General features: G+C 51.7%; 1 protein-coding gene across 1 annotated transcript in view; it reads left to right on the plus strand.

Annotated features, from left to right (window-relative positions):
• The window catches only part of LOC127195768 (receptor-type tyrosine-protein phosphatase N2-like), a 199122-nt gene extending 193943 nt beyond the window's left edge, over nucleotides 1-5179 (plus strand). Inside the window, exon 10 of the mRNA XM_051153367.1 lies at nucleotides 5091-5179. Coding sequence (XP_051009324.1) covers nucleotides 5091-5179 — 89 coding nt within the window. The remainder of the gene's footprint in view (nucleotides 1-5090) is intronic.
• Nucleotides 5180-10221: the final 5042 nt, after the last annotated feature.

Raw genomic sequence — 10221 nt, forward strand, 5'->3', positions numbered from 1 at the left:
GTAGCACCCCTCGCTGGCCCAGGAGGCCCAGGCAGGACCTGTGTGCGGAGCCAGTGGCCTTCACCAGAGCACCTGCTTCCCAGATGCTTGCCTTGGCTGCTCCCAGGAAGAGTCCCTGACCCAGTGCCATATCGGAAGGAGTATCACTGGTTCCCAGAGCAGCCTGTGATGGGGCTTCTCCCAGGGTGCTATGTCCAGAGGTGGAAAACGCATGGTCTTTAGATGTGAGTGCCTCGGGTCACTGTCACAGTGTCCCTTCTGGCAGCGGCTTTTGGGGCGGAAGCTCTGGCAGTCAAGGTGACCTCTGCCCTCAGAGTGTGTTCTGGGCACATTGCAGTGGAGAATGGCTCCCCTCTCAGTCCTTCAGAGTCAGGTGGTTCCAGCTTGAATGCTTATCTGGATCTCCCCGGGCTCTTACTTAGTATGCTGTGCTGTGAGGGACAAACTTAGATCACCCCTCCCCCAATTAACCATCAGTTATGATGTCACACCTTCTTCCTGTTGACTCGTGACACCGATAATCTCTGGCTTTTCCTCAGAGAAGGTTCCACGGGTCCATCTGTGCAGCATCTTCTTTCTGCAGACCCTTTGATGTGCAAACCAAGTGTCCTCAGGTGGAAACTGTTCTGACCCCCCCCCCACTACCCAGCCCTGTCCTCCTGACCTCATCACCCCAGGGCTGCAGCTTGTCCTCCCAGCACAGCTCGGAGCCCCAACTCCATTGTTTCAGGCGTTTCCCTCATTACTCTAGAAGAGAGGAGTGAGTCTGGCTCGTGTTGCCCCTGGTTCTGCTCTGTTGCCCCCAGTGAGAATTTTCACTCTGCTATTGTAGTTTTAATTTCCTTACCCTTTTTTATAAAATCTCCCCCAGTTCCTGCTCTTTGCCTTCATAACTTGATAACTGCTTGGCTTTTATTAAGCTGGGTTTTTTTCTTTCTTTTCTTTCATTGCACTGTGTCTTGGCTCCGGACTCTGTTTCTATACCTTCTTTAGGATGGGCAGCTAACCTTTTCTGGCCGTGTGTGTGTGTGTGTCTATGTGTGTGTGTGTGTGTGAACACTTTCACAAGACTGTTGCTTCAACGTGTGAGATACTGTGGCCTTCCCTTCTTTCCAAAGAGTCTTCTCTGCCCTCACAAAAACCTCCAGTAGATGGTTTTTAATCTTTCCTGTTTGCTTAAATCAAGAGCCTCCTGCACCTCCTCTTATTCTGATACAAGATGAGAGACGCGTTAGTTAGTCCCTTGGCTCAAGTCCCTGTCGACTCCTCTGTCAATAGGATTCTCTCCTAGACACAAGGCTCCAGGCTCTAGGGAGCAGAGAGATAGGGTGCTGCCCTCGGCTGACGACAATCCCTGCATCACTGAAGTATAGCTTATTTGTGATAAAATAGCCAATTAGATGCATTTAAAATGTATTCCATTTTCTACTGACTCTGTGTGTGTGTGCACAGGCATATGTGTTCATGTATGTGTGTGTGCATGTGTGAGTTTGTGTGTGAGTATGTGCATGAGTGCGTGTGTGAGTGTGAGTGTGTGTGTGTGAGTGTGTGTGTGTGTGTGAGTGTGTGTGTGTGAGTGTGTGTGTGAGTGTGTGTGTGTGAGTGTGTGTGTGTGAGTGTGTGTGTGTGTGAGTGTGTGTGTGTGTGCATGTGTGAGTTTGTGTGTGAGTATGTGCATGAGTGCGTGTGTGTGTGTGTGTGTGAGTGTGTGTGTGTGAGTGTGTGTGTGTGAGTGTGTGTGTGAGTGTGTGTGTGTGAGTGTGTGTGAGTGTGTGTGTGTGTGTGTGAGTGTGTGTGTGTGTGTGTGTGAGTGTGTGTGTGTGTGTGTGGTGAATGTGGGGAGGGAGGCACATGCATGCCATGATGTACAAATAGGAGTCACAGAACAACTTGCAATGGTTGATTCTCTCCTACCATGTAGGCCCCAGGGATCGGACTCAGGGCCTCCCGCTTAGCAGCAGGCACCTTACCCACCAAAGCATCTTGCCCATCATTGCTGGCTGCATTTTGACAACTGTATTTGGGTTGTCTACCAGCATGATGGAGACAGATGATAGCATTTGCCGTCCCATAATGCTCCTCTTGCCGTCACCCGCATCTGCCTTTGAGGCCAGCAGCCTCAGATCTGCTTCCTGCTTATGCGGCCTCACCAGCGTCTTGTGAGAATGGAAACAATGAGGCTCACACAGTAGGCTCTGTTCGCTTTCACTTGCCATTTGCTTGAAGACCCACTGCCACATGGCATCTATTTTCAGGGCTCTGCCTCCCCCTTGTCTCAGAGATATGCATGGTCTAGCCTCATGCACACAACACGAGTCCATTCTACTTTGTGTCTCTGGCACTCTGCGCTACAGAATACAGGAGAATCTAGAGGCTCAGTGTGCGTCTGTAAGCCAGCACTCGGTGCCATCTCCCTGATGCTTCCAGAAGCTTCCAGAGTGATGCTCCACTCCTGCCTACTCTTCCTGGAGGAGCTGACTTGTGTGGAGAATACATGCAGACAGGAGCAGTCCTGAGCATTTAGGACCAAGAGGCTGGTGGGATTCATCCATGAGTTCTGGGTATAAGCTCTTAAGTCAGCCATGAACTTAAGGTAGATAGATGTAAGGGCCATAGTCACAGGACAGACCCGACGACAAATGTGGGAGGTTCCATGGGTTCTCCGTAGTTCAGCACTTTTGATGGGGGACATGACCTCCCAGCTTTGTGGTCTCTGGGCCAGGCAGGGATGAGGACTGGAAGGGCAGTGGCAAGCTTGGCTAGGAGGCGCGTTCCTGCATGGACATAATGTTAATCTTTGGCTCAGGGATCCAGGGCATGGGGTCCTTCTTTGTAACTCAGTCTTAGGGCATAGGGAAGGCCTTGTTTTGGGCTCTGCTTTGAGCTGGATCTTCCTGGTCAGTGCTGAGCTTTCCACTTACCAGCACAGGCAGCTCTTCTGAAACCCAGCATCCCTCTGCCCTCTGAGACATGCCACACAGAGAGATTTGGTGTGTCTGGCACTTGCTGTCACCCTTAGTATACAGTTTGCCCTCAGTTCCCTGAGAAGCAGCTAATGGGCCCTTGTAGCTGGCATGGTGGGTGAACATGCTGCCCCTTGGAAATGTGGACTGACTGAGGAAGGAGCTTCCTGCCAGCCAGCCCACAGGTGCAAGGTGCTACAGAAATTCCAAAGGCCCCAGCAAAAGGCCACCTCTGCCCCTAGAGCCTGTGTTGGTGCCAGGTGCTGGGGGCTGGAAGTCATAGCATGGCTCCGTGTGCCATAGCAGTGTCCAGTCTGCCCACTTCCTGCCTCAGTCTGTTCATCAAGCTCAGTGCTATTCCATACAAGCAAACGACTTGCTCCTGCTGAGACCTCATGTGAGAGAGTTTTGACTGAAGAAACACAAAACACTGGTTTAAGGAAATCCTAGCACATCAGGTAATAAAACACACTTGAAGCTGTCATCTTCCATGGTGTCCCCACCCCACCCCCAAATGCCAGGTGCAAAGAATGTTGTGATATGCCCAAGGCTAGTCTGTGTGGCCCCATCACTTCTGAGGAGACAGTGGTCATAATACCCTGTGACAAGTTAAGAGCACAACTTCGATGACTTTGCCACAGAACCAGCTGAGTTCCCAGAACCCACCAGTGCTCCATTGCCAGAAGGAAATGAGGTGTTCGAGGACAAGAGCGTTGCATCACACCTTCCCGTGACAACATCTCTCCATCCAGCAGAAACCAACCAGATTCCTGCCCAGAGCAGGGCTTGCAAAGCATTGACAACTTGGTTTACTCAAGCCCCACTCTGTGGTGTTTGGTTTCTTTATCTCTACAGAACTGTCATTTTTGTGTGACATCTGGAAAGACACATGGGAAACTTCTGGGTCTGAGGAGAGCTGAGTCTGTCCTTCTGTCCAGTAGATGAGGCTAAACAAGGAAGCCGTGCGCATGCCTGAGCCTCCCTGAGCCATGGCAGTTTCTCAGCCGCCACCTCCACTTGGGGCTATAGTAACAATACGAATGAATAACGTTCTGTGTCTCTAGTTTACACAGATGCAGCATCTCCCACAGCCCCGGTGACTTAGGACTGCTTATTGGAAGGCCCTTTAGTCACACGTGAGAGTCACAGTATGTGGCAGCTTGCAAAGTGCAGGCTCCTCGGGCTGGCCAAAACACGGATGCAGCCCAGTTCACAGACGAGGCAGGATGCAGGAGAGACACAGCCCAGTTGCAAGAGGCACCTCCGTGGCTCTGCCAAGCACCCACCAGCGGCCCCAGTCAATTTTGTGGCCTTGGGTAGCTCCTGTCCCTGCTACTTGCTCATAGCGCTGTCACGCTATGAGTGGCCCCATGCCAGGACAGTTCTGAGTCATTGTGTACCCGTCCCTGGAGTTCGGCGTGGGCGTGCACATGGCTCACTTCACTGAGAGAAGCACAGCCTCTGTGGAGCGCTGTGAGGCTCCAGCACAGTGATGTCTGTCCAAGGCTGGCTGCTACTGTAATACTGTAAGGCAGGGACAAAGTACCCAGGACTTGGCTGGGGCCACATACAGATCCTCGAAACAGAGCAGCACATTTTAAAGAGAGTTTTGCATTTTTCCCACTCATTCTAACCAGGTGAAGAACCACCCTGGTGCTCTGAGGCCCTCCCCTGGATCTGTGCTATCTGCCACACTCCCTCTTTTTAACCCTGTCAGTGCTGTGGGCTGAGGGTGCAGTGCAGAGGCAGGAGGGCAGCCACTTCTGGCTCCATCTCTGGGGCAGCTCCATGAAATCACTTTTCCTGGAAAGCCTCAGCCTACTCGAGTTAAGGGGTGTCTGGGGGAAAATAAGAGGAAGCCCAGCCCATGACTCTGTCCCAAGGGCCTGTGCCACCACTGCGACCAGCTCTGGATTGAGCGGCACAGAGCTGAGGAGTCTCTGCAGAAAGCGTCTGTCTTTCCTCACATGTGTGTCTGTCCTTCCCCTGCTGCAGCTGGGCTCATGGCAAAAGTTTGCCACTCTCTCTGCGTTTCCCTGGGGTCCCCCACATTTTACTTAGCAAATTCTCACTGAAATAACAGTGAAGTAAGCACAGACATCTTCGTCTGGATTTTCCCCTCATCAGCTTTCTTCTCGCTCAGAAGCGTGGAGCACCTGGGCTCCCAGGCCGCCGGAGACACGGAGGGCTCTCCTTGTGCTGTTCACACGTTCTGAAGAAACACGGGAATAGCGTGGGATTAAGTGGTTGTCCCCTGGCCTTGCCTAACGCATCGTTCGTTTCCCATCCGTTCTCACTAGGAACCAGGCTGCACCACAGTGTGGCATCTCCTTGATTTTACTCAGTCCTGAATACTACCCTGCCCTAGTGGGTGTGTGAGTATATGTACGTGAGTATATGTGCATTAGTGTATGTGTGTTTGAGTGTGTGTGAGTGTATTGTGTGAGTATGTGTGTATATGTGTATGTGCGTATGTGTGTGAGTGTATGTGTGTGTGTTTGTGTGTGTATGTATGTATGTGATTGTGTGTGTGCATGAGTGTGTGTGAGTGTATGTGTGTGTGAGGGTGTAGAATGTATGTGTGTGTGAGAGTACGTATGTATATGTGCATGTATGTGAGTATGTGTGTGAGTGTGTGTGAGTGTATTATGTGAGTGTGTGTTTATGTGTGTGTGTATATGTGTGTATGTGAGTGTGTGTGTATGTGTGTGTGCACGTGTGCTGTCCTGCTCTATTGTGTTCTGCTTACTCCCTGTTCTTGGAGGTAGGCTAGCAGCCGCTAGGCCCCCACTGGCCTTGGGCTGGCCTTCTGCCTCTGCTGCCCACAGTGCTGGGCTTGCAGTTGCAGACACACAACCATGCCCAACTTTCAGTGTGTGGTGCTGAGATCTGACCTCAGTTCCTCATGATTGCATAGGGCATTCCTGCCCACTGAGCCACCCAGTCCAATGTCCTGCTCTTAATTGTGTAGTCTGAGTCCTTTTTCTTGCATCTCGGCCTTTAGAGGACCAAGGCTCATCGCCTTTGGCATGCCTTGGTCTAGTTTTGTCTAATGCTACCACCTTCATTAGATGTCTATTTCAGATTCTGTGGAAATGCTGAGGGGGTGGGGCTGTATGCTTTCTGCTCTTGTGGAAGAGGGGCCATGGCTTTCCTCTGCGATGCATAGGCTCCTTTCCTTGGTGACCAATCAGTAACTTGTGAGATGACATTTTGAGGCTGTGAGAACACCTGCCCTTCAATGTGTGATCTGATTACTGCCTGAAGAGAAAAGATGAGAAGAGCTTCCTAGCGCTGTGGGCCAGGAAGTCTTGGCTCTGCCAATTACCACCAGCTTTCAGCGCACACACACACACACACACACACACACACACACACACACACACACACACACACACACACACACGGCTCCCACTGTGGCCCGAGGCCCGTGCGCAGAAGCAAGAGTCGGCACCTCATCTTAACTACATCAGCCTCAGGTGGGAGGAATGGAGAGCGAGAAGGCAAAGGATCATAGAGCCAGCAAGAAACAGCAGTGCAGGGGAAGCTAGGACCCTGTGGACCACGGAGGTCCCTGGAGCTGGGAGGAGAGGGGTCTGCACTCAGGACTGGTGGCCTCCAGACGCTGTAGGACTTGCTCAGTGTATTGCTTACAGAGGCTGCATACAGGTGTCTCCATGCTCCACAGGTGCAGCCACAGGTGAGGTCCTGGGGTTGGTGAGCTTTAGAAATGGGAATGCCTAGCACTCACCCTGATCAACAAATTTTCTACCTTCCAGAAGCTTGGCAACAATATACCCTGACCAAAGACTGTTTCACAGAGACGGCCATCAGCACATCCACCTTCACATCACATGCCTGTGGGGCATATGTACACATGCACGCGCACTCACACACATGTGCGCGCGCGCGCACACACACACACACACACACCTCAGCTCCCCCATGCTGCAGACATCCTATCCCTTTAGATATTCCATTCCTCAGATGCCCTGTGCCTCAGCCTCTCCATACTTAGATACACCCATGCCTCAGACACCTGCTTCCAGGACCCAGTTCTTCAGATGGCTGCACACCTCAGCCACCCTGTGTCTTAGCCACTCCATGCCTGACACACTGTCTCAGGTTCCCAAAGGCTTGCACTGGGATCTCTTTTTGTCCCAGAGTCTTTAAGATCCCTAGAGTGTGTGGAGGTGGCACAGACACAAAGGGAGGGGGAGGGGCTGTAGTCAGCCCCTGACCCTCCGGGACCCTGATATGGGAGGAGCCGCTCTGTCTGCATGAATTGTTGGGCCTTCGGTATGCCTGGAGTCCTGAGGCCATCTTCGTATGTCTCTAGATAATGCCAGGGGGACGTCGAGCTATAGGATCACTGCAAAGGACACTCTCACTAGTGGCGCACACAATGTGTCTCTTGTCATTGAAGCCTTCTTGTTACTGAGAAACTGAGGTGCTGCTTTGGCATGGTGAGGGGATAATCCATTCACTTGTGAGTGTGTGAATGAACCAGGATTAGTGTAATAGAAACGCCAAAATAATGGTGGCTTACGTGAGCTAGGAGTGTATTATCATTCTTGGCAGAGTGGTGGCAAAGAAGTCTACAAATGAGCAACCCAGAACTGTATGGGAATCCGTGGTCAACCCAGAACTGTGTGGCAATCCGTGGTCAATCCAGAACTGTGTGGCAATCCAGGGTCAACCCAGAACTGTGTGGCAATCCGTGGTCAACCCAGAACTGTGTGGGAATTCATGATCAACCCAGAACTGTGTGGCAATCCAGGGTCAGCCCAGAACTGTGTGGCAATCCGTGGTCAACCCAGAACTGTGTGGGAATCCGTGGTCAACCCAGAACTGTGTGGCAATCCATGGTCAACCCAGAACTGTGTGGGAATCCATGGTCAACCCAGAACTGTGTGGCAATCCAGGGTCAGCCCAGAACTGTGTGGCAATCCAGGGTCAACCCAGAACTGTGTGGCAATCCAGGGTCAACCCAGAACTGTGTGGCAATCCAGGGTCAGCCCAGAACTGTGTGGCAATCCAGGGTCAGCCCAGAACTGTGTGGCAATCCAGGGTCAGCCCAGAACTGTGTGGCAATCAGTGGTCAATCTGGAACTGCGCGGCAATTCATGGTCCTAGGAGGCGAAGACCTTCCTCTTTTGTTGCTCAGTTCTTCGAGCACATGATTTAATGACCCAGAATGACTGACAAGGTTCCCAGCAAGTGCACAGCAACCACCCCCCAGCACTGAGAGGCCCAAGGGACAAAGAGGATGTGACTGCCCTGTGATGTGCTTCCTGCAGCAGCATGCAGCTTTCTCTCACACCACTTTGTTCAGAACCTCAGATTGTCTCTTCCTTGGGATTCACTCTGTTATCTTCGTCACAACCCTCTGTATCCCCAACAGTGATGAGGTGGATTGACCCTTGTCCTGTTCCTTCTGCCTTGGTGTCCTGGTCCTCTCAGGCTGCTGCCCAGTCACCCCCTTCAGCTTTTCCAGGGTAGCTTGCACTCCTGGCTCCTCACTGAGATCTCCTGGGGCTTTCTCATCACCAAGCTGGTGACTTTGTCTTCTCCTCACTGACTGTCGCCTCTGCCTCCAGCTATATTTGAAGGCTGGCAAGTTGGCCGTCATCAGAATGTCCCTTCATCTTGGTGCAAATGTGCTGGGCTTACTTGGGTCTTCTGCTTCTACGGCTGTTTCTCAGACTCAGCGGCAGCCATGCACTGAGCTCCATCTGCAAGTCCTTGGGCTGCTCTCTCTCTCTCTCTCTCTCTCTCTCTCTCTCTCTCTCTCTCTCTCTCTCTCTCTCTCTCTCACTCTCCTGTGAGCCACGATGCTCCCTGCAGCTCCAGGGAGTTATAGTGCTGGGTCTGCCCTGTGCAGGTTGGTCTGAGAAGACTTACCTAGACTTTCCACACTGCTGAGGCTGGACAGTTGGGATCTGCTGCATGTGGCGATGGTGCTAGTTTTCCTCAGAGAGGCAAATCACTTCCGCCTGTTGCCTCAGCCACAGCAGCAACAGCTGCACCTAGATCTTTCCATACAGCGCTTCAGAACACCTGCTCCATGTCAGGACCACCACACACATTTCTGGTGCTCTGTGGCCAGGGGGCATAGATGTGAACCCTAAGTCCAATACTGCTTCCCTCTGTTCAGGCTTTTAAATCTATTTTATCCAACTGTCCCACCATCCCATGAAGAAAATAAATGGTCCCATGATCTTTCTTCTCGTCTTTGGAATGTCAGAGGCTTAATAGCCATGGCCACACTTCACCTCAGCCTCCATGCTCTGGTTCCTTGCACTGAGTATGTGTGAGTGCTTGGGTATATTTTGTGTGTCATTTGCCTCTCTCTCTCTCTCTCTCTCTCTCTCTCTCTCTCTCTCTCTCTCTCTCTCTCTCTCTCTCTGTCTGTGTGTGTGTGTGTGTGTGTGTGTGTGTGTGTGTGTGTATGTGTGTTTTGTCCTTATTGTTCTTGGCAGTGAGCATATCGACAGCAGCACAAAAACCGAGGAGATGCCAACAGAGAAAGAGACACGCTGCATTCCCCTGCCCATCTAACCCACGTGTGTGACTGACTCCCACACTAGCAGGCAGACTGAGCAGGGGGCTGTGCCATCTCACACCAGCTCCTCTTCAAGAGCAGGAGCCTGCAGAAGGCCTGGCTATCCCCTCTCCCACAGGCCTGGAGTGAGGCTCTGAGCTAATAGAGACTGCAGTTGGGTTAAGGCTCCTGTGGATGAAGGTGGTTTGAGTAAGTGTGTGCAATAGCCTTGTCTGTGATCATAGCCCTCTGGAGGCTGAGACAAGAGATTAAGTTCTGAGCTAGCTTAGTTTTGGCTACATAACAAGATTATGGGGTGGGAGGAGAAGGAGAAAAACAGAAGGAAGTAAACAAGAAAAGAAAGGAAGGAAAAAGAAAAACGAAAAGATGGTTGAGTGGAGCCCCAATCCTTCAGAGGGATCCCAAGTCACTTCTGATCTTGCAGCCACTTGTTTCATGTGACAGACCAGAGGGAAGAAGTATAGATGAAAGCCTACAGTGGTTTGTGCAAAAATGGCCCCCGTCGGCCCGTAAGGAGTGGCACTATTGGAAGGCATGGCCTTTTTGGAGGAAATGTGGCACTGGGGGTGGGCTTTGAGGTCTCAGAAACTCAAGCCAGGCCTCGTGTGACTCACTTCCTGCTGCCTAGGGGTCCATATGCAGAAGTCTCAGCTACCTCTCCAGCACCATGTCTACCTGCATGCTGCCATTGTT

The sequence above is a fragment of the Acomys russatus genome, chromosome 1, assembly GCF_903995435.1.
Source record: "Acomys russatus chromosome 1, mAcoRus1.1, whole genome shotgun sequence".
NCBI lineage: Eukaryota > Metazoa > Chordata > Mammalia > Rodentia > Muridae > Acomys > Acomys russatus.